The following is a 24,981-nucleotide window of genomic DNA, read 5'->3' as shown; positions in this document are numbered from 1 at the left end:
TCATGAGAGGCTGAACAAATTTGGGTTGTTTCCTTTGGCTGAAGGGAGATCTGATAAGAGGTTTATAAGATTATGAGAGGCATTATGAGTAAACAGGGAGTGTCTTTTTCCCAGGGTAGAACTGTTTAATACCAACGGCATGCTTTGAAGGTAAGAGGGGGTAGGTTCAAAGGGAATGTGAAGGGTAAGGTTCCTTATTCAGAGATGGTGGAAACCCGGAATGTGCTCCCTGGTATGGTGGTACAGGCAAGAACATTAGAGGCTTTTAAGAGATGTTTAAATAGGCACATGAATGTGAGGAAGATGGAGGAATATGGATAATGTGTCAGTAGGTAGGAGGGATTAGTTTTTTGGGGGTTTTGATTCACTTTTTAGCTGGTTGAGCTCAACGCTGTTTATGTATAGTTCTATATTCTATGTATAGGTTACAGGGACATAAACGTGAATACAGGACTGATAGAGATGGTTTTAGATAACATAGACTTGACGGGCCTAAAGGATGTTTAAATTGCATGGAAATATTGATCTGATTGATGATAAAGTCTCTGCCTTTCACCACTCAGACCAACGGTGGTTTTAGGGCATATGACAGATTTCATACAGACACAAATATCCACCGACTTCGAGATGGTTTAGAAATATACGGCTTACCTGCGCAGTTCCTGGAAGGATGCAAGTAATCAGATTGGTGCAGCAAGCTTTGGGAAATTTTCCAGTGCTGTTGACGAAATGTGAGTTTAAAAAATCGGTGGAACCACTCATTCCACAACACTTAAACTGGAAAAGAGAAATGATTGAATAATTAGCTTATTTAAAGATGACAGTAATGTCAGAATCTACATTTTTCTATAACCTGAGATTTTTACACTAACATCAGAATAATGCCGAGAGAGCTTAGGGTGAAAATTATATATCGCCTGCTTTTGTTTTACAGGAATCTGTGTGATTCTGTGCACAATTTGTATCAGTTTTGCATGGAGCCACTTTGGGTGAGACAGCTCCCTTCAACCCTGCGAGCTGCGGGGACCTTGCACAATCGATTGTTTTGGCAGTGACTTTGCCACGTCTGAACCTGCTGCAGTGTTCAGTGATGGGTGGTTGATCCATCTGGAGTTACTCTCAGTGTGGTTTAATGTAGCGTGATTTCTGGGCTCCTTCCGGGCCATTTCAGAGTACCGTTGAAGACGAGCAACACTGCAGGAACTTCCTGCAATCTAAATCCAACCTGTATCTATTGTTTCAGAATGTGATCTCCTTGTTCACAACCCTGCAATTAACTTCTCAGGGGTTAGTTTTCCATCTTGCTAAATAATGCAGCTCGTACTTATCTGTTAAAAGTTATGTTTAAGTATAACGTGACTGAAAAGGAAGTCACCTAGTTGTAAGTCACAGACTAAAAGAAAACAAGTCTGAGAACTCTGGGTTTGTCCAAAGCTTCGGTAACTTGTGAAAGTCACTGAGAATTCCAGTGACTTCAGCAGGTGTTCCCAGTCAATGTAAAGTATCAGGGCTAGCTTCTAAATTGAACTCTCTGTTTTAGAAAGTCAATCCTTGTGTTAAGTATTGGTGCGATCTCTGATCTCATTGCTCCTTTCCAGTTCAATCTCCACCAGAGCTCCCTCACTGCCCAGCCTTTGAGTAACGTCACTGAAATTTGTATCATCCACACGCTCCACCCTCTGCCCCTTTTGCCTATTTATTTTTATTTATTTATTCAGATACAACGCAGAATAGCCTTTCCGGCCCTTTGACCAAAACCGCCCAATAATCCCCCAATTTAACCCTAGCCCATCATGGGACAACTGACAATGACCAATTATCCTACCAATCAGTACGGCTTTGGGCTGTGGGAGGAAATGGGGAGAACGTTTCAACTCCTTACAGGCAGTGGCGGGAATTGAACCTGGGTTAGCAGTTCTGTCAAGCGTTGTGCTCCCAGTACACTACTGTGCTACTGGTCTCCCCACTGCCCTTGCAACTTTATTCCAAACTTGGCCCATTTCTGATGAAAGGACTTCAGTCTGTTTCTATTTCACTCTACACAAATGCTGTTCGACCAGCTGAGAATTTCCAGCCTATTTTTCTGTTTCTAAATTAGATGACTTACTGGGATCTGTACACCAACACCAAAGGGGAGGTCTCTTGTTTTGTAAACTGTAGCCAACTAGAGAATAATCCAGTGGTTGATGAAGCTGTTTCATGATGCAGCCAGCTTGTGTGTCACTGCAGACAGGTCAATTCACACTTCAGTGGGGAACAGCTCTCCTGAACGTTGCATTGGAGTCCAAAATAGTTATTTTTCTTGTGGTTTAATTTTCTTACGCTGACGTACATTTTTATTTATGTGATCACCTGTTTGTGTGTAATTGTTCAGTAAGTCTTCAGTAATTTTACTATAACTAGTGATGCATTTTACTGTTTCTCTGCAGCCTGGGTCACACCACTGAATCTGACTGTTACTTCTTATCAATGGAATGTCCTTTCTCTGTCCAGTCTGAGCTAGTTTTTAGTGGAAGGTCACCATGACTTCTCTTGTTCTTTGCCTTTTCTTTGCTCGTTCTTTGTTCTCCTTTCTCTATAGCAAAGTGACTTGGTTACGTTTTTTTCTTTGTCATGAACACAGAACAAAGATATACCACAAGGTTTAGACCTCATTCTTGATTCCGAAGAACCTCCTGGATCACATCATCTCCAGTCCAACACCAACAAAACAAGCAAAAGACAAAACTCATTCTGACAGATTATTAACTCAGTGAGCCAAACTAAATTACTGCAGATGTTGAACATCTGAAATACAAAAAGAACATAAAGCTTCCTAGACTTCAATTTGTGTTCATCTCCCTCCTGTCTGCTGTCTCACACCTACAGCATTCACGGTCTATTTCTCATCCTGTAATGACAGAATTCTCCCCTCTCCTGATTACACCTGTCCCATTTCACTGGATGCTGTATGTTTCACACAGTTCCACAGCAGATCACGTCAGCCAAACTCTCCCGGACTCCGCTCGTCACTTATCACCTCTGTCCCTCAACCCTCCCACTGCATTTTGTTTCTTTAATATTCCAGGCAGCAATCTGGTCATCTCCTCTGCACCTTTTCTAAAGCTTCCACATCCCTATATTGGGGCAATCAGAACTGATCTCAACTTTCCAAGTGTGATCTAACCAGATGGCCTGAAACATTAGTTCTTCTTCCACCTATTGCTCAGTAATTCAAACATCTTCTATTTTGTTTCCTCCTCCAGGTTTCCAACACCTGCAGTATATATATGGAATATAGAATAGTATGGCGTAGTATAGGCCCTTCACCCATAATGTTCTACCAACCTTTCAGAACATAGAACAAAGAAATCTACAGCACATAACAGGCCCTTCAGCCCACAATATTGTGCCGTCCATGTAACCTACTCTAGAAACTGCCTAGAATTTCTCTAATGCAAAGCCCTCTATTTTCTAACCTCCATGTACCTGTCTAAGAGGGTCTTAACAGACCCTATTGTATCCATCTCTACCACCGTTGCTAGCAGAGCCTTCAGTGCACCCATCAATCTCTGCATGAAAAACTCACCTCTGACATCCACCCTATACCTACTTCCAAACATTTTTAAACTGTTCCCCCTCATGTTAGCCATTTCAGACCCAGGGAGAATCCTCTAGCTATCCACATGATCAATGCCTCCCATTATCTTATACACCTCTATCAGGTCACCTTTCATCCTCCGTCACTCCAAGGACAAAAGGCCAAGCTCATAAGGCATGCTCTCCAATCCAGGCAACATCCTCGTAAATCTCCTCTGCACTCTCTCTATAGTATCCACATCCTTCCTGTAGTGAGGTGACCAGAACTGAACACAGGACTCCAAGTGGGGTCTAACTAAGGTATTTTATCGTACTCTAACATAAATCTAACCCTTCCCTCCTACATAGGCCTCCATTTTTCTTTCATCGATGTGCCCATCTAAGAGTTTGTAAGCTCCCCCAACGTATCTATCTCTACCGCTACCCTGGCAGGGCTTCGACACACCAATCACTGTGTAAAACATTTCTCATATATTTTCCTCCAATCCCTTTTAAGATTATGCCCCCTTGAATTATTTTCTCATTGGGAAAAAGTTTCTGGCCATCCAATCTACAAACGTATAACTCTTATTATCTTGTAGAATTCTATAAAGTCCCCTCCCATCCTCTTTCACTTCAGAGAGAAAATCCCTAGCTTGCTCAACCTTTCAGCATAAAACATAGAGTCTATTCCAGGCATCCTGGTTAATCTCTTTCGTATCCTCTCTGAAGTTCCACATCCTTCCTATAATGAGGCAATTGGAACTGAACACAATACTACAAGTGTGCTCTAACCAGAATTTTGTAGAGCTGCAACATTACCTTGCAGCTCTTGGAATCTTTTGTAATTAGTAATTACTTTTAGTGATTAAAAAGTGTATGTTGTATTACATACCTGAAGCATCAAAGCATCAAATACCTCAGTCAACTCCGGAATTCTACCATAATCGTTTTTAAAGAAATCCCTGAGCCACGTTGCAATATAGCTCATAAAGATGTCTGCCTGAAAAACAGAACACGTTTGATTTTCAAGTGAGAATTCGAAAACTTCAGAAGTTATATTTATAGTAAGCAACTTTATTATAAATGTAATCACATTTAGCTTGTTGGCCATTTAATCAAAATATATTCCATAATATGTCATTGTCACAAATATATTCTACAAACTCAACTGCTGCTTCTCAGTTTCTGATCCTAAATTTTCCCTTTTTGATCTGTTAGAATACTTTGTAATGCAGGTTAAATGTAGGACACATCCACAATTTAATCAAGTTTGTATCATGTGTTCTGTCTTGTTTTTGGATTATTTTCAAGATTTACCAAGTCAAAGAAAATGACATTAAATGGGATTTAAACTTCTAAGGAATTCAAAATACCCCATGCTGAAATGGTAAACTGACATGCCCTAGAACACAGAACAGTACAGCACAGGAACAGGCCATTCAGCCCACAGCGTTCTGCCAAACCAGCTAAAAAGCAAATCAAAAACACCCAACCAAACACTGATCCGTCCTACCTTCACCATATCCATATTCCTACATCTTCCTTTCATTCATGTGTCTAGGCACACCTCTCTTTAAAAGCCTCTAATGTATTTGCCTCTATCACCACACCAGGCAACACTTTCCAGGCATCCACAACCCTCTGCGTAAAGAACTTACCATAAGCCTATATGATATAGGAGCAGAATTAAGCCATTTGGCCCATCAAGTCTGCTTCGCCATTTCATCATGGCTGATGCATTTTTCCTCTCAACCACAATCTCCTGCCTTCTCCCCATATCCCTTCATACCCTGACCAATCAAGAATCTGTCAACCTCTGCCTTAACTATACATAAAGACGGCCTCCACAGCTGCCTGTGGCAAAGAATTCCACAGATTCATCACTCTCTGGCATAAGAAATACCTCGTCATCTCCATTCTAAAAGGATGCCCCTTTATTCTGAGGCAGTGTCCTCTGGTCTTAGACCCTCCCATCATAGTAAACATTTTCTCCACATCCACTCTATCAATGACTTCCACCATTCAATAGGTTTCAATGAGGTCACCTCTCATTCTTCTGGATTCTAGTGAATGCAAGCCCAGAGCCATCAAACACTCTTCAGATGACAAGCCATTTAATACTGGAATCATTTTTGTCAACCTCCTTTGAACCATCTCCAGTTTCAGCACATCCTTTCTAAGACTGTTCACTATATTCCAAGTATTCACTATACTTCACTATACTTACAAATTCTCAACATTACATCTTTTGCTTTTATATTTTAGTACTCTTGAAATATGTGCTAACATTACATTTGTCTTCCTTACAACAAACATAATATGCAACCTGCACTCATTCTCCGCACATTCTCATCAATTACCCCTACAGCTTACTACACACACCAAGGCAATGTATTTTAGATATTTGGGATATGGGAGGAAACCGGAGAACCCGGGAAAATAAAACATGCTCAGGAGGAGACCTTGCAAACTCCACACAGACAGTACCAAAGGTCAGGATCAGCATTGGACCTCGGGCACAGTGAGGCAGCTCTACTGAGTGTGCCAATGTTGCTCATAGAACAACGGCATGGTTTTGTTTTTTGGACAACTTTCATCATTCTTCCCTTGCCTCCTTTTGCAAATGATACCTGAGGAATCCGCTTCCTTGGTCTCCAGAAATCAAATATCAGGGTCTTTCAGAATTACATGTTTATTCCTGAGTGAATACTGACCCTGATTATTAGCTGGCTTGTCCATACCACATCACAGCTGCCCATATCTGACAGGGTTGTATTTACAAGAAGAACCCAAAGTCGATTTCCCTTCCCCTCACCTGCACACCACGGGTGAAGGCAATTGCTCAAATGTTACCTTCAATGGGAATGGCTAACTCAACAAATAACTTCTGACAAATCAAGTGGTTCAATTTACTATTGGAGAATGCACACAGTTCACAACCTGAAATTCTTACTCTTCACAGAGACATCCACAGAACAAACAACCCTAAAGGATGAATGATGGTAATATCAGAACCCCAATGTCCCATCTCTCCCCTCCCATGCACAAGCATTGACTCACCCCTTCCCACTCACTCCACTTGCAACAGCAGAAGCACCACCTCCTTCCCACCACCCCACCATACAAATGCCCCCAAAGAGACATTGATCTTGGATCCATCAGAAACACAGTCCAACCCAGCACTTTGATATTCTAGACAGACCCTCTCTCACCTGCAAGGGAGAGAGAGATTGTTCTTGCACACCGGGAGCAGGAGACCAGCAACTGGATGTCCCAACGTTACATCTTCCGCATCATTTCCCCAAATCCCCCAACCCCCCACCCAACAGGCCCACGTCCTCTATCAAGAGAGAGAGGGAAGGATCGCTCAAGTGCAGGGGCCTTCTCCAACAGCAGTGCACACCATCTGCTGTCTCGATGTTTTCGTTTCCCATGAAGCTTCAGCACATTTAAGCCACAGCACCACTGTGGGACTTCTTGTTTAACCTGCATTTCTTAAATAGATTTCCTTACCTATCTGATAACACTTCAATATCAAACAGTCTTACTTTTAAAGGAACCTTACCAAGCCAGAAAATGCCAGGATAACCACAGCAGCCACAAGCTGAGCCAAGAAGATCACCAGGATTACCAAGAAAAACTGGGAAGAGAAATGACAAAAATTAACACCCTGTTTTTTTAACTTGCTTCCGGTACCATGGGAATTTAAAATGCTTCAGAAATATTTTCTGTTTGTACACTTAATTAAAAAACAACAGCTTTAGCTTGAGGGAGCTCAGTGAACCGAGGTACCAAATTATTGAATCTGTAGAAAAATTAAGTTAATTATTTTAGTGCTGCCCGTGTGGACTTTGCACATTCCCCATGTGACCACTTGAGTTTTTTCTGGGTGATCTGGTTTCCTCCCACACCTGTTGTTTGTGATATATTGTATACAGATAACATGGATGAAAATACAGATGGTTGCCTTGATAGGTTTGCAGATGACACAAAGATTGGTGGTGTTGTAGACAGTGTATGGTATATAGATCAGAGGATACAACAGGATGTAGATCAGCTCTGGACATGGGCAGAGGAATGGCAGATGAAGTTTAATCCAAGCAAGTGTGACATGTTGCACTCTTGCAGGACCAATGTACATTTCATTGCAGAACCCTCAACAACATTGATAAATAGAAGAATTTTGGAGTCCAAGGTGTTCCCTCACACCCTATGGAAGGCAAGTACAGAAATTGCCAGGACCCTAGTGGAGATAGTTAAATGATGCTTAGCGACAGGAGTGATACTAGAGGACTGGAGGCTAGCCAATGTTGTTCCACTGTTTTAAAAAAGCACTAAATGTAAGCTAGAAAATTACAGGTCAGTGAACCAGTTGTGGGAAAGTTATTGTAAGGCATTCTAAGGGATGGGATATATTAGGATTTGGATAGATATGGACTGACTAAGGATAGTCAACATAGCTTCATGCGTGGTAGGTCATATCTAACCAATCTTATAGAGTTTTTTGAGGAAGTTACCAGGAAAGTGGATGAAGGCAAGGCTGTGGATGTTTGACCAGGCCCCGTGTAGGAAGCTAGTCAAGAAGCTTCAGCCGCTCAGCATTCAAGATGACGTACTAAACTGGGCTAGACAATGGCTTTATGGGAGAAGCCACAGCGTGGTAGAAGATGGTTGCGTCTCTGACAGGAGGCCTGTGGCTTACGGTGTGTTGCAGGGATCGGTGCTGGGTTCTTTGTTGTCTGTCATCTAAATCAATGATCTGGTTGATAATGTGGTTAACTGGATCAGCAAATTTGCGGATGACACCAAGATTGGGGGTGTAGTGGACAGCGAGGAAGGCTATCAGAGCTTGCAGAGGGATCTGCATCAGCTGCAAAGATGGGTTGAAAGTAGCAGATGGAATTTAATGCAGAAAAGTGAGAGGTGGTGTACTTTGGTAGGACCAAACAGTGTAGGTCTTACACAGTGAATGGTAGGGCATTGAGGAATGTGGTAGAATGAAGGGATCTGTGAATACTGGTCCATAATTCATTGAAAGTGGTGTCACGTATAGATAGGGTCATAAAGAAGGTTTTCATAAATCAAAGCATTGAGTACAGGTGATGGGATGTTATGTTGAAGTTGTATCAGGTATTGGTGAGGCCTAATTTGGAGTTTTGTGTTCTGTTTTGGTCATCTACCTACAGGAAAAATATATACAAGATTGAAGGAGTGCAGAGAAAATTTACAAGGATGTTGTCAGGTCTGAGTTATAAGGAAAGATTGAATAGGTTTTACTTAGAGTGTAGAGGATTGAGAGATTTGATAGAGGTATACAAAGTTATGGGGAGTATAGATAGGGTAAATGCAAGCAGGCTTTTTCCACTGAGGTTGGGTGGTACTGCAACCAGAGGTCATGGGTTAAGGGTGAAAGGTAAAAAGTTTAAGATGACCATGAGAGGAAACTTCCTCACTCAGAGGGTCGTGAGATTGTGGACTGCGCTGCTAGTGCAAATGTGCATATGAGCTTGGCTTCAACATTTAAGAGAAGTCTGCATAGGTGAATGGATGGCAGGGGTATGGTCCCGGTGCAAGTTGCTGGGAGCCCGCAGTTTAAGTGGTTTTGGCATGGACTAGATGGGCTGAAGGGCCTGTTTCTCTGCTGTACTTCTCTATGACTCTATAACAGCATCTCTGAATGCCAAAGCTTGACATGGGTGGGCTACAGTAGGTTCCACTCCTGCAGCCACATTATTTGGCACACTCCTGTATCTAATAAAGTGGTCACTGAGACTAGACGAATGTCACAGCCACAGCCTTAACTAGATCATCCACTGAACACCAAGAAAGTAACTAACCCCTATCCACCCTCCAAAACCACGTATTATTTAAAGGGACCATCAACTACCTCAGCTTCCTTCTGGATCTTGCTATTATGCTCATCACAGAGAAAGAAAGAGTTATTAGGTTCAACCTGACCTGAAACTGACAATGAAAGCACTAAAGTGAATCCTGATCATTCACTCATTTGCCGTCCCCATTTGCTCATTCAGCAGATTATTATCAAGAGTTTAGAGCTGAATAAATGTACAAACTTTATGTTAATATCTCACCATTGTATATTACTCCAGTGTGCGGGAATATGATTTTCATACCTGTGGAATTCCTTGACATTTTTAAACAAAAAGATAAACATCATTGAAAGAACAACTTCAGTTCCCTAATTCCCATTCCTACAGATTAAACCTGATGATATCCATAACTTCTGGGGAATATTCATTAATCTTAAATGATTTTCTCTCTCCAAAGCTTAACTTGTTACTCTCTTAACAAACTTATTACTTCCTGAACAAACTTGTTACCAACCCTTATTCTCCATGTTTCTGTATAAACATCAGTATTTTTGCTTTTATATCATCTTCTTGTTCTTGTGATGCTTCCATTTTACATCTATGAACTTTCCTATTGAGATGCCAAATTGAATTGAATTGACTTTATTTCTTACATCCTTCACATACATGAGGAGTAAAAATCTTTATGTTACGTCTCCATCTAAATCTGCCATGTGCAATCATAGTAATTTCTAATAATTTATAATAAATAGAACAGTAAATGTACACTCAAATCAGCGTAAGGTCATCAGTCTGATGGCCTGGTGGAAGAAGTTGTCCTGGAGCCTGTTGGCCCTGGCTTTTAAACTACGGTACCACTTCCCAGATGGTAGCAGATGGAACAGATTGTGGTTGGGATGACTTGGATCCCCAATGATCCTACAGGCCCTTTTTACACACCTGTCCCTGTAAATGTCCTGAATCATGGGAAGTTCACACCACTCTCTGCAGAGTCCTGCGATTAAGGGAGATACAGTTCCCATACCAAGTAGTGATGTAGCCAGTCAGGATGCTCTTAATTGTGCCCCTGTAGAAGGCTCTTAGCATTTGGGGGCCCATACCAAACATCCTCAACCGTCTGAGCGGAAAGAGGCGCTGTTGTGCCTTTTGTACCACACAGCCAGTATGCACAGATCACATGATGTCCTTGCTGATGTGGATGCCGAGGAACTTGAAGCTGTTTACCCTCGCAACCTCAGATCCATTGATGTCAATAGGGGCTACCATCGCTAACTGTCACCGTGTATCCATGCCCACTCAGATCAGATCTGTGTCTCGTCCTTCCTGCTAGTCTGCTGTAACTATTTCTGAGCCCATCCTGTATTTCTTTGGTAATGCTCCTCACTGTTGTATCTTTCATTAATTAAATGCTCTAACTCTGTGTCCTGTCACAGACGTTACCCTGTTCTCACCTTCCACCTGTTAATCAGCTCTTAATCTGCTTTTGAAACTTAACTCTCCAACACTGACTGATGGTCATTGATCCGAAGCAGCAACCTCATCAGAATTCCTGCCTCCGTTGCTGAACCTTTTCCGATTTCCACCTCATTGTGGAGGGAGGAGACTCTCGCCACAGCAGGAATAGGTTAAACCCGGGCGGTCCGGACAGTGCACCGATTCAGTTCAATATTGAAAATGGAAAGAAATATAATTAAACCCAAAAACAAAATTTTGCAGACTCTAGAAATCTGAAATAAATCGGCTGCAAATTCTCAGCAGGTCGAGCAGTTGCTGTGGTGATAGAAACAGTTATTATATCGGGTCAATAACTTAACTTGTAAATGCATTTTGTGATTCTGGAGTTTGTAATTGCACTTCATTCTGGAAGCTTAGATAATTATTCAGGTTCTCTTATTTCACGTCCACCTTGTGGTGTATTTATGCAGAAGTTGTAAATAAGCCATGTGGTTATTGAACATAATGATCTCATCATGTCTATATGCAACAGAAGCACCATCTGTTGGCTGGTCTCACTTCTAAACCAGAATAAAGTACACAGCATTGTTTATACTCCCCTGGTATGCTGTAGATATTGTGGCTCGACTTTACCAGCACTGCCACAGGAACAAAGTCCTGCCTTCTGCTATTCACTCGCCCCGTTACCGTGAGCATTCACCTTGCACTGTCATCCCATCCCTTTTGCCTTCCATCTCATCCCGGCACCTTCCATGTGTTCACTCTGCACGTTCCCCTCACTCTGCAGCTCAAGACTCTTCTTGTCTCCAACATTTCTCAGAGCATCAAGCTGAAGCGGTAATTTCTGGATCCACCCATGCCGCTCAGGATTTTCAGCACTTTCTTTTAGAGTCACAGAGTCAAACAGCAGGGAAAAAGACCCCTTGACCCATCAGCTCCATGCTAACCATTCAGCACCCATGTGTGCTAATTTTATTTTGCTTTCCCCACATTCCCGTCAACAGCCCCGGTTTCTACCAATCACCTTCACACCAGGAGCAATTTATTTAGGACAAATAACCTTCCCACCTTCATATCTTACGTTTTATTGGTTTTGGTTTTAATTAGGATTCCCCTCCACCATCAGATTTCTGAACGGCCCATGAACCCATGAACACTGCCCCACTATTTTGCTCTACTTATAGAGTAATAGAGCACTGCCACACAGAAACAGGTCCTTCAGCCCCTCTAGTCTGTGCCAAACCTTTATTGTCCCCAGTACCATCAACCTGCAACTGGACTATAGCTCCCCCCCACAGCTCTCCTATCCATGAAACTTCACTTAAGTACTGAAATCAAATCGACATCCACCAATTCAGCAGGCAGCTCGTTTCACACTTACAGTTCTTATTGTAATTCATATCTTTTAATGTCTTGCACTGTAAGGCTGGCACAAAGTAACAAATTACACGATATTATGTACTTCAGTGATTCTGATCACGACGTGACTCTCATTATCTCACAGTGATTACAGTGAACCTCCTGTTCCTAATAAAGTAGTCACTGAGTTTGCATTTGTCAACTTCTGCTGCTGTAGCTCACACACGTCAAGCTTCGATGTGTTGTGCATTCAGAAATTATCTTCTGCGCACCACTGTCATAATGCATTGCTATTTAAGTAACTGTCACCTTCTTGTCAGCTTGGAAACAGTTTGCCCATTCTCCTCGGACCTCTCTCATTATCAAGGCATTTTCGCCCACGGAAATGCCGCTCACCGGTTTTTTTTTTGTTTTTCACACCATTCACTGTATACCCTGGAGACTTGTGTGTGTAAAAATCCCAGGAGATCAGCAGTATTCTGAGATACTGAAAACACCCCGTCTGGTGCCATCAGTCATTCTGTGGTCAAAGTCACTTAGATCACATTTCTTCCCCATTCTGATGTTTGTTCTAAACAACAACTGAACCTCTTGACCATGTCGGCATGCTTTTATACGCTGAGTTGCAGCCACATGATAGGCTATTTAGATATTTGCATTAACAAGCAGGTGTACAGGTGTACTTAATAAAGAGGCCCCTGAGTATATAACAAGATCAATCAATTGAAGCTTAACAAGAAAGTCAGAGCTGTCAGCTTCTTTCCTTTGGACAATGAGAAGAGAAAACAAAGAAGAATGTGTTACTCACTATCATTAGCATGCACTTGTTTTCTTTCATTGCACCACAGCATCCCAGGAAGCCAATGACCATTAAGAAGGCCCCTAGTGCAATGCAGAGATATCCAACATTAGCTACCACCTTCAGGGATGATGACACTTGCGCCAGGACTGCAAAGAAGGATCCACCATCCACTTTAATCCAGATCCCTACGCCCATTATAGCGGCACCTCCGACCTGCAAAAGACACCGACACCTTGTTACTAAGAGAAGGGCTGACCATCTACGTGGAGGGAGACTGCAGACGCTGGAAATCTGGAACAACACACACGGAATTCAGCAGGGCGGCACTGTAGCATTGCGATTGGCGCAACGCTCTGCAGCGCCCGCTGTAATTTCAGAGTTTGATTCCCGCTGCCATCTGTGAGGAGGTTGTAAGTTCTCCCTATGTCCGTGTGGGTTTCGTCCCACATTCCAAATAGGTCCAGGTTGTGGTTAGTGAGCTGCGAGCATGCTACGTTGGCGCTGGAATCATGGCGACACCTTACTGCCCAGCACTATTCTCGCTGATCTGATTTAACGCAAACGACGCATTTCGCTGTATGTTTCGATGTACATGTCACAACTGAAGCTAACGGCTGATCTCTTTAAATAAACAGTCATCATTCAGGCTGAGATTCTTCAATCAGGACCTGATGAAGAGTCTGAACATGGGCTTTTTACCTTTATAGTTGCTGCCTGACCTGCTGAGTTCCTCCAGCATTTGTGTGTGTGTGTTGCTCAGGATTACCGGTATCTGCAGAATCTCTTGGGTTTATGACCCAGATTACTATGAATTTCTGGTCTCTCAGCCTAAACAGATACATATTAGCCATCAGGAAGTGTAGCATAGATTCATGTTACTGGACAGGTGGGATTGTCATACGAGGATTAGAGGACAAAACAGACTGCAGATGCTGGTATCTACATTAAGAAAGCAGAACACTGTCAGCAAGACAAACAAGCACCCAAGGCGGCAAGGGTGTAAGTTTTTCCCACCCCCAGCCTCACTACTACTATGCACTGGTAACCTTTCCTGTTCCAAAAAATAAACAGTTTACTCCTCTCTATAGATGCTGCCTGACCTGCTGAGTTCCTCTAGCATTTTGTACATGTTGTCCTTATATGAAGCATTGCTTTTACCTCCCAGACCGTTCACTGTTGAAGAGATACTTGCATTCATACTTTGCCATTTATATCGTTTTCAGGGTGTCTCCAAGCACACGTCGGAGACAATGGAAAACTATATGAGAAAGGCAGCAGCCACTTTGTGCACAGGAAAATCCCACAACAACAATAATGGCTGGATATTGATTGAAATATAAATACTGATTGCAGGCATTAGGATAATCCTCAGAATTATCCCCACACTGGGAATAAGTCACCTGTATTTCTTCTTTATAGTCGTCTAAGGAGTCCTTTACCTCCACCCAAGAGAGTGGACTGAGGTGATGTTTGACACAGTCAAGCAAACAGTTCCTTCTAACTGTTGCACTGAAGAGTCAGGCTCAATTATTTAAAAGCAATTTAAAAATCTGGTTAAATATTCCATTCAAACATGTCATTCAAATCAAACGTCTAAGTAGATTTGAGCCAAAACAGGGAAATGGGTACAGTTTGGGAAATCGGAATAAAATCATCTAAATTTGCAACAAGGAGCTGAATTGTATTCGATATGCTGAGACAGCAGCCTGCAATGTTGTGCTGGTGAACTCCATTCCATCATGAATTTGTGATCTTTTAAGGGGATTCCGTCTCATTCCCATTGCTGTGAATGGGAACAGCAGAAGGATCAGGCCGGACGGCCCCTCCTTCCTGCTCGGACTTTCAAATGGATGGTGGCTGCTTCGGTCTTCCTCTCAGTTCCACGGCCCTGCTTGCTTTCCATAGACCAGGACTAATTTATAGCCCAGTGACCTGTCAGCCTGACTCCGGAACATAACCAATGCCTACACAACTCTCTACTGTAGACGCAATCATGACCAGGGAGATGGAATTCATCCTCCTGTCCATCGTAAGGGATTATTGCTTACAGGGAGACTTTACCCCGGCACTGGATTTCCCATTACGGACACAGGTTTTCAGTACATCCCTTCTGGAGCTTGTTTGGAATTTTCAGGAAGATAATGTTTAGTATCAACCCACTTTGCAGACCTTTGGTACGAATGTGCCGCAACTCTGAGGGGCCGAAGGGTACAAAGTCGCCCCCTCCTTTTTGAGAATCGCAAGATCGCTATTAATTCGGGTCTGGGACCCAGGAAATGAGAGAGAATCCACAAGGTTTGGAATGTGTCCTGGCCTCAGCGAAACAAAAACCCCTGATAACGGCTATTGTCTCTTGGAGACGGAATTGTGTATTGAGTACTGTACTATTCATTGAAGCCCCTCAGGGGACGACCAGAGTGGGCTGGTTGAGGGATTGCATCATCCCAACCTGATTGACATCTGAGACCCTGTGAGTAAGGTTAAAAGAGGGTCTGGGGAACAACCCCTTTAGACGCACCAGGAGAAATGCTAGAAATCCCGTGACAGCGTTTAATAGCGACAGCCGGTGGGGGCTCGTGTGCGTCCTTCCCTTGCCTGGGATTGGCGGGCTCACCACGGAAGAACGGCTTTAGCTAAAGGAGACGCAACAAGTGAACGGCCACACCAACGAGACTCCGATGGATCGAAATCATAAAAGGTAAAGCCGGCAAGTTTTTCTCCCAAAAATCTCTCTCTCTCTCCAACCATTGCAAACCCAGCGGTCCCCAAAGGCTGCAGCCTGCATGAACTGAGTGACTTTTATATTTCCATCGGACAATACATTATCCCTTAGACAACGATAGAGCTATTTCTTATTATTATTATACCTGCACTTTTAGATTTAGTATTGACGACGTATATTATCTGTATGTTTGCATTGATATTATTTTTGTGTAATTTTACTAATAAATACTGTTAAAAATAGTATCATCAGACTTCATCGGACCTCTCTATCTTTGCTGGTAAGTGACCCAGTTATGGGGTTCGTAACACCTTACTGTAAGTCTGGGCATCAAACAAGTTTGTTCTTCTTTCAACCTATCAATAGCATTGCACCAATCTGTAGTAAGACCATAAGACATAGGAACTGAATTAGGCCATTCGGCCCATTGAGTATGCTCTGCCATTCCATCATGGCTGATTATTAGCCCTGTGGACCCTATTCTCCCTTTTCTCCCTGTAATCTTTGATGTCCTTACTAATCAAGAATCTATCAACCTCCACCTTAAACATATCCAACGACTTGGGCTCCTCAGCCGTCTGTGGCAAGGAATTCCATAGATTCCCTTTGGCGTCCACATCTCTGTTCTAAAGGTGCGTTCTTATACTTTCAGGCTGTGCCCTCTATTCCTAGCCTCCCGCTCTTTAGAAAACATCCTCTCCGCATCCACTCTGTCTAGGTCTTTCAATGTTCAATAGGTTTCAATGAGATCCCCCCCCCCCCCATTCTTCTAAACTCCATTGTGTAAAGGCCCAGGGCCATCGAATGCTCCTCATATGTTAACCATTTCATACCCAGTACATTCTGGTGAACCTTCTCCAATGCCATCACATTCTTTCTGAGGTAAGGAGCCCAAAGCTGCTCACGATACTCCACACGGTAACAAGCACTTCTAGTGAAGTATTCAATGGTTTACTTACAAAGATGATGAAATTGACAGCAAACATTGCCATCTTCAAGAATTTGTAGAGCGACATCTTTTTACTTGTGCTTCGTACAATCTGAAAATAAAAATAAAGATAATTTTATTTAATATTCTTTATTATAAATAATTCATTCTGTAGAATCCTGTAAAGCAGAACAGCAAGAACAGTTCCCTCCCGTGATCTCCTGCTCAGAATTCTTTGGTGGTGTCATTGCTGGGGGGGCACATTAGGAATGTACCAGCAATGACCAGATCTCCAGCAAGCAAGTTCTACTGATCAAGCAGCACTGTGTGTAAACAGTTATACAATTAGATATAATTATAAACACATGTAACAAAACCAAATCAAGGAGGAACAAGCAAATTTGCAGCTACATTTAGTACATACTTAATTCACATTAACTTAGAAAGTATACAATACAAACAATTCCTAGTTCAAATATTTTCAAGGGCTCCTATGTAACATGGAACCTGTGATCCACAACTCTGTGCAACCCATACACATGAAACAACTTACTTACTGGCTGTTACGCCGCTGGTGTCTAAGGCAGCAGTGAAGGTCCTCCATTGCTAGTGGTGTTCAGAGCTTCCTGCCTTGTGTCAGTAGCTTCTTCTCGGTTTTCACTACTGTCAGACATACAAATTCCGTGTGGAGACTCAGAAAACATAGAAACGTAGAAATCTACAGGCCAACCACATAACCTACTCTAGAAAGTGCCTAGAATCTCCTTACTGCTCAGCCCTCTATGTTTCTAAACTCCATATACCACTCAGATGCAGAAACATTCTTCATTGCTGTTTCTGTAACAATGTTGTTTTACCAGTCGGGGTTGTTAGCCCTGAGATGAACTCCTGAATCTGGAGGATTGGTGGACCGCTCTAACTCTGGCATCTACTCTTTGACCTGTTTGGCACAGGTGATCCTACCAAAAGCCAAAACATAAAGCCCTAACCCCAGCCGGCATAGCTCTCCAGGTCAGTGAGGCACACAAGCCTCCAAACCATGACAAGGTTGTGGTCCTCTTGGAGGAAATTTTAAGACATCGCACATGCAGGAGTTAAACAGTTCAACAGAAGGATTAGCCAACCTAATAAAAGGGCATTGGCATGTAACATGGAACTCTTTTTCTTTCTGTACAGATGCTACCTGACCTGCTGATCATCCGATATTTTCTGTATCTAATATTTCCAGCGTTCTATTTTGCTCTTGGAAGTTTTTTGCAAATTGTGGTTTGTGTGCAAGGTTCTGGTCAACACGCTCTGGGAAAGACCATAAGACATAGGAGCAGAATTAGGCCATTTGGCCCATCGAGTCTGCTCTGCCATTTGGTTGTGGCTGATTTATTATCCCTCTCAACCCCATTCTCCTGCTTTCTCCCTGTAATTCTTGACACCCTAACTAATCAAGAACCTATCAAGTTCCACTTTAAATACAGCCAATGACTTGTCCTCCACAGCCAGCTTTGGCAATGAATTCCACTGATACACCACACTCTGGCTAAAGAAATTCCTCCTTGACGCAAGGATGGTTGGGAAGAGATTAATCGTGTTTTGATGCCTGGTTTAGAAGAGTGGAAAGAGAGACGCTGTACCTGTTGGCAAATAATTCAACCACCATCAGTCAGTGTTTGTAAAAGGGATGTGGACAACCACCCGAGAGTGAATTAAAGCAGAACTATGGGGAAAGAGTGGGGGAATGGCCTGACAGGCCAATCCTCATGATGCAAGACGAATCTTCTGGAGAGTGAACCCATGGAAAGCATCTCGCCTGGATGGTTTCTCTGGCTGTGTCCTTCTACTGTGCAGATCAGATCAGCAAGAAAATTTGCAGACTTTTTTAACCTCTTCCTGCTACAATCCGTGACTCCTTCCTGCTTTAAGAAGACCACTGTCATCCTGGTCCCTAAGAAAAACAAGATAATGTGCCTAAACGACTGCCACCCAGTGAGTCTATCATCTACCGTCACGAAGTGCTTCGAAGTGGTCATGGCACACATCAACTCCTGCCTTCCAGACAACCTCAACCCAATGCACAACCTTTCCTGCTGGCACAGGGCTACAGTGGACGCCGTCTCTCTGGTCCTACTCTCATCTCTGGGGCATCTGGACGGTAAAGACACCTGCAGCAGACCGGCCCCAAAATGTCAACTGTTTACTCATTTCCATAGCTGCTGCCTGGCCTGCTGGGTTTTGTGTGTGTGATGTCAGACTATTGCTTATTGACTACAATTCTGCCTTCAATACTATAATTCCAAGCAAACGCATCAGCAGACTCTGAAACCTGGGATTCAGCATCTCCTTCTGCAACTGGATCCTTTACAGGCTGCAGTCAGAAACGATAGCAGCAACACATCCGAAACAACTAATCTAAACACTGGCACTCAACAAGGTTGCACCCTCAGCCCCCACCGTACCCCCTGTGCACACACAACGGCATATGGCCAGATACAAGTTTGCAGGGGTAGGAGATGGATGAATAGCTTCGAGACAATAACCTTTCCTCAATGACAGCTAAATGACGGAGACGACCATTGCCTTCAGGAAGGGAATAGGTGCACGCGCTCTTCTCTACATCAATGATGTTGAGTGGGGTGAAAGCTTCAAGTACCTATAGTTTGTACTAGCCCAACCACATAGACTGCATGACAAGAAAGCTCACCAATGCCTCTACTTTCTTAGGAGGCTAAAGAAATTCGGCATGTTCCTGCCGACCCTTACCAATTTTTATCGATGCACCATAGAAAGCATCCTATTTGTATGCATTAAGGTTTGGTGAAACAACTGCTCTGCAGATGACTGCAGAAACTGACCATGCCATTAGATCCTGTGCAGATTAGCTGGCAGGAGTACTTTCAGACGCTCTTAACCTTTCCCTGCTTCAGTCTGTGATTTCCACCTGCTTTAAGACCACTATCGTCCTGCTACCTAAGAAAAGCAGGTTAGCGTGCATAAACGAGCACCGTCCAGTGTCTCTAACATCTACGATCACAAAGCACTTTGCCAGGCTGGTCGTGACATTGCTTCAGTAAGACAGCCAAGATAGTCAAAGACCTCTTCTCTCTTCTCTCCTCTCTCCCATCGAGCTCAAAAGAAGGCATAAAAGCCCGAAAGCCCGTACCACCAGGCTCAAGGATAGCTTCTACCCTGCTGTTAGAAGACTATTAAACGATTCCCTAGTAGAATAGGATGGACTCTTGGCCTTGCATTTTATTGTGTACTGCACTTTCTCTGTAGCTGTTAGATTTTATTCTACATTGTTATTGCTTTACTTTGTTCCACCTCAATGCACCGTGCAAGACTAGCTTTTCACTGTACCTTGGTATGTGTGACAGCAACAAAGAAATCCCATGAGGAGCTGGCATAGACTCAACAGGCAAAGCAATATTTTCGTGTGGCATGACTATTTACAGATCCCCTTACAACACAGGAAGAAGTCATTTGGCCCATCAAGCCCGTGCTGACTCAAAGCTATGCAATAACCCTAAAAATTTTCCTATTAACCCAATCTTCCCTCATTCCAACAATCCCCACCCAGATTCCATCATTCACCCAGTCCACTTATTCACACTAGGGGCTCTGGAGCCGCCATTTTACTGTCAACCTGCACATCTTTGGGAGACCCACGGAAATCTTCACTCAGCTCAACTCCCAATTGATTCCACAACCCACAGACTCACTCTCAAGGACTCTGCAACTGATGTTCGCAGTCTTATGTATTTATTTTTTAATTGTACAATTTTGTCTGCTTTTGTACATCTGTCAGTCTTTATTTATAAATTCTATTGTATTTCATTACATTCCTGCAAATTCCTGCAATAAAATGAATCTCAGGGTGTATATTGTGACATATACAAACTTTGATGATAAATTTACTTCCAACTTTGACCTACACAATCACAGGAGATCATGCAAACACCACACAGACAGCATCAGAATTACTGAAGCTGTGAAGCAGGCTCTGCTAGCTGCACCATGGAGTTGTCTTAAACCTGCACACAGCAAGAGCAATTTTACTCACAAGGAAGATGACGGAGACATGGAACAGTGGAAAACAGAATACATGCATTAATCCATGTTATACTTTGTAATGAATAATACCCTAATAAATGATTATCAAAATACAATAACAACACGTCAGATAGTTGAAGTTCTATTGTAGCTTTTCATAAATAAAACGATGTGAGGTGGTTCATTCTTAAGAAAAACTGTATCGACTCATTTATTGTACTCCAAACACTGACCACAAAGCGCGGTAACTGAACTTCATATAATTACGTCATCACATCAGACCAGCCTCTAAAGGTGAACCCCAACTGAGTGTCAGTGGTTGTGAATCTGAGTCAAAATCAGGCTTAATATCACCGGCGTATGTCGTGAAATGTGTTAACTTAGCAGCAGCGGTACATTGCAATACATGATAAATATAGGGGGAAAAAAGACAAAAACAGTGCAAAAGCAGAATAAAATGTAAGAGTGAGGTAGGGTTCATGGATTCAATGTCCATTTAGGAATCGGATGGCAGAGGAGACGAAGCTGTTCCTGAATCGCTGAGTGTGTGCCTTCAGGCTTCTGTACCTCCTCCCTGACAGTAACAATGAGAAGAGGGCATGTCCTGGGTGATGGGATCCTTGATAATGGATGCTGACTTTCCGAGGCACTGCTCCTTGAAGACGTCTTATGGACATTTCCACCAATTACATTACCCTGCACAGGACTCACCCCACGCTCCCCCGCCCCCCAGAATTCACTAAAACCGCATCGTAGGCCTGTCCTGAGCTTGGATGAGCCGCTCAGCTCAGGTCCTACGTTCCCTGGGTGAAGGAACAGCAGGGGCCTCTGGCTCACCCAGAGGCAGGGGCATGGTAGCAGAATCCTCCAAATCTTGCCGGGCCGGTTTAAGGCGGTCTACCGGAATACATTCAGGTCTACCTCTCATGTATGACAGAAACCTTTCCTCTCCATTCCAAAGCGCAAAACGGGCCATCATACGAGCCGAAAGGGCGGTTTAAGATATCACACAGGAGAGAAATCCTAGCTTCCCTGAACTTAGTGTCAGCAAACCGCAAGTCCGTTGCTGATATTCGGTAAGCCCGGACCTCTGGGTCAGCAGCTTGGTCTGTTGGCATGCCAGCGTAGTCAACCCCTATGTGTATGGCCTCAGTGGTTGGCTGAGAGAGGCAATCTGCCGCAGCATTATTTTTCCCCTTGATATGTTGCATACCTATGTGAACACTGATATGCAGGCCAGGAGGTATTGCTGCCATGCAGATTGAGGGTCTGATATTTTGGCCAAAACATGCACGAGGGGCTTGTGGTCGACGAAAGCTGTGAAATGGCATCCCGCCAGATGAAAAATTGAAATGGCGGACAGCCAGTTAGAGACTGAGAAACTCGTGCCGTACTTCCTGTCGGGGGGTGGGGGGAGATGAAGCTGCTGGCTGAAGTAGGAGAGAGGGTACCACACACCTCCATCCAACCATTCGCGTACAGTAGCCACAGCATAGTCCGACATGTCAGCAGTGATGTCTGCAGGTGCATCTGGGAGTAGGTGTACCAGTAGGGTCAAGTTAGGAAGAGCTTCTTTGGTATCATCAAGTGCCCTGGTCACGTTCAATGACCAGTCAAGCCCGTCATTAGCGGTATTGTCTTTAAGTGCACTATACAGGGGGAGCACAAGTTCAGCAGCTTGTCGAATGAGGCCGTCATTTAAAAAAAATCACAATATCTAAAAACGCCTGTAGATTCTTAGTAGTGTGGGATGGTGGGAAATCCATAACAGAGCCTACCTTTGGTGGGAGTTGTTTCCACCTTCTGTGGAGATGCGAAGGCCAAGAACGTCAATGGTTGACGACCCAAACTGGCATTTAGCAGATTTAATAATAAACCCGTGTTGGCTTGCACTCAAACAGTGTGTGGAGATGAGAAAGATGTCAAAGCTTCGATTCCCTGGCGACAAGTGTGCTATCCAGTAGACGAAAAGAAAGTCTAAGTCTTTTAACACAGAGTCCATCAGCCGTTGGAAAGCCTGTGCTGCATTTTTCAGCCCGAGCGACATGAGCAGAAACTCAAAGAGGCCAAACGGGGTTATCACAGCCATTTTAGGAATGTCCTCTGAGCATACAGGCACCTGATGGTAGCCCATACCTCTGTTGACTTTAGGAAAACTTAACTTCCAGCCAAACATGCTGAATTATCTTGGATGTGTGGGACCAGATAACAATTGGGGACTGGTGACCTCATAAAGGTGTCGGTGATTGCCACATGGGCCGCGACCATCATCGGACTTAGGGACCATATGGAGGATGCAGTCCAGGGGATATTCAACCGGTGTACAATGCCAGGTCTTTGCGATGACCAGCTTGTCTGGGTCCAGTCTATGTGCGCAGGTGTGGACTGGCGGGCCAGTTGTGGGAACGTGGTGCTCGACCCCATGTTTTGTGATTGTAGTGGAGATTGTAGGCTGGGTGAGGCTGGGGAGTTCACCCTGCAGTCGAGTAAACTCTCATGCGGTGATGCAAGCGCTTGACAGAGTCGTGAGGAGCTTACTGGGGGGAGCAGGGCATCGACCCAAAGTCCTTGGCAACCACAAGCCGGCAGTTCTTAAAATCAACTAATAGTCCTTGGGCACACAGGAAATCTGTACCAAGCAGAGGTCTAGCCACCTTAGCCAGGACGGAATCCCACTGAAGCAGATCGTCACCCATCATGACCTGTGAGTCTGGATCCTGCTGCCGTTGACGGCCTTCAGCGAGCTTCCATCACTCTTTACCTTCTCATCTATAGGCAGCGCACTCACCTGGGCACCCGCGTCACACAGAAACCTCACCCTGAAAGGGTGTCCATGATGAAGAGTAGACCACCCCGGCAGCAGGACCCCATGGTGTTCACAGACCGATGCGCTGACTCTGCCGAAGCAGTGTGGCGGTCAGCACTTCCTAGCGTTCATACGGAAGTGAGCGTGGTAAAAACACAGAGCCGGCATTGTCTGCTTGTAGCCGCAGGCATCCTTCAGCCGTGAGCCTTGCTGACCAGGCTTACTGAGGCAGGAAAAGGAGGGGGAATGATGCACCTCTGCCTGGCTAAGGGTGGGCTATCTGCCATTTTACCAACCTCCCTATCACCCTTCACGGGTGCATTAGTGAGGGCCATGCACACTTGATCACGCTTTTGCTGCATGAGGAGTTCGTTGAAAATAAAAGAAGGATGGTGATTTCCCAGGAGAAGCAGCGGGTGGCCCATTCGCTCCGACAACTTAACATCCCTGGGTAAGGAGAGCAACTGTTTGGCGCGTTCAGACTCCGATAGTCCAAAAGTCTGCAAAAGGTAAGCTTTCAGCGATCGGTATTTATCGTGCTCCAGCCGTGGAGTTGCTGAGCGACACTACCACATAGTAGTATTGGCATTGACGGAGATTCTCACAGCACAGATTGAGCCTCAGCTTGTACTATCCAAACAATAGCATTTTCCTCCCAAAACTCCAGCAGTTTCAAAGCGACTGCATTGGCTGACATGTTGAATAATTTAGGGATCGTCCTAGAGCATTGAATTTACCAATGTAGGCTTACGCAAATAAAACAGTGTGAGGCGTCTTATGTTTAGGAAAAAACATATGAACTTATATATTGTACTCCTAACTCTGAACTCAAAGCGCGGCAACTGAACTTCACATAATTACATCATCACGTCAGACCAGCCTCTTAAGATGAGCCCCAAGTCAATGTCGATGGTTGTTAATTATGTATGTTTCCACCTGTTATTACATGACCTTACAGTATAAGACATTGATGAGGCCTAATTTGGAGTATTGTGTGCAGTTCTTACCACCTACCTACAAGAAAGATAGCAATTAAGATTGAAAGAGTATAGGGAAACTTCACAAGAATGTTGCCGGTTTGTGAGGACTTGAGTAACAGGGAAAAATGGAATACGTTAGAACTTTATTCCATAGGAGAATAAGGGGTGATTTAATAGAGGTATATAAAATTATGAGGGGCATTGGTGAGGCCAGATTTGGAGTATTGTGTACAGTTCTGGTCACCGAATTACAGGAAAGATGTCAACAAAATAGAGAGAGTACAAAGGAGATTTAATAGAATGTTACCTGGGTTTCAGCACCTAAGTTACAGAGAAAGGTTGAACAAGTTAGGTCTTTATTCTTTGGAGCGTAGAAGGTTGAGGGGGGACTTGATAGAGGTATTTAAAATTATAAGGGGGATAGATAGAGCTGACGTGGATAGGCTTTTTCCATTGAGAGTAGGAGAGATCCAAACAAGAAGACATGAGTTGA

The 24,981-nt window shown here is 43.7% G+C and overlaps 1 protein-coding gene across 1 annotated transcript in view; it reads right to left on the bottom strand.

Annotated features, from left to right (window-relative positions):
* The window catches only part of LOC140740400 (tetraspanin-1-like), a 45,016-nt gene that overhangs the window by 4,500 nt on the left and 15,535 nt on the right, over positions 1-24,981 (bottom strand). The window contains exons 2-6 of the mRNA XM_073069537.1: positions 16,690-16,770; positions 13,015-13,221; positions 7,127-7,201; positions 4,454-4,561; positions 652-777 (exon numbers count right to left, since the gene is read on the bottom strand). Coding sequence (XP_072925638.1) covers positions 652-777; positions 4,454-4,561; positions 7,127-7,201; positions 13,015-13,221; positions 16,690-16,746 — 573 coding nt within the window. The 5' untranslated portion in view covers positions 16,747-16,770. The remainder of the gene's footprint in view (positions 1-651; positions 778-4,453; positions 4,562-7,126; positions 7,202-13,014; positions 13,222-16,689; positions 16,771-24,981) is intronic.

The sequence above is a fragment of the Hemitrygon akajei genome, chromosome 16, assembly GCF_048418815.1.
Source record: "Hemitrygon akajei chromosome 16, sHemAka1.3, whole genome shotgun sequence".
Classification (NCBI taxonomy): domain Eukaryota; kingdom Metazoa; phylum Chordata; class Chondrichthyes; order Myliobatiformes; family Dasyatidae; genus Hemitrygon; species Hemitrygon akajei.
This window is presented reverse-complemented; position numbering and strand designations above follow the sequence as displayed.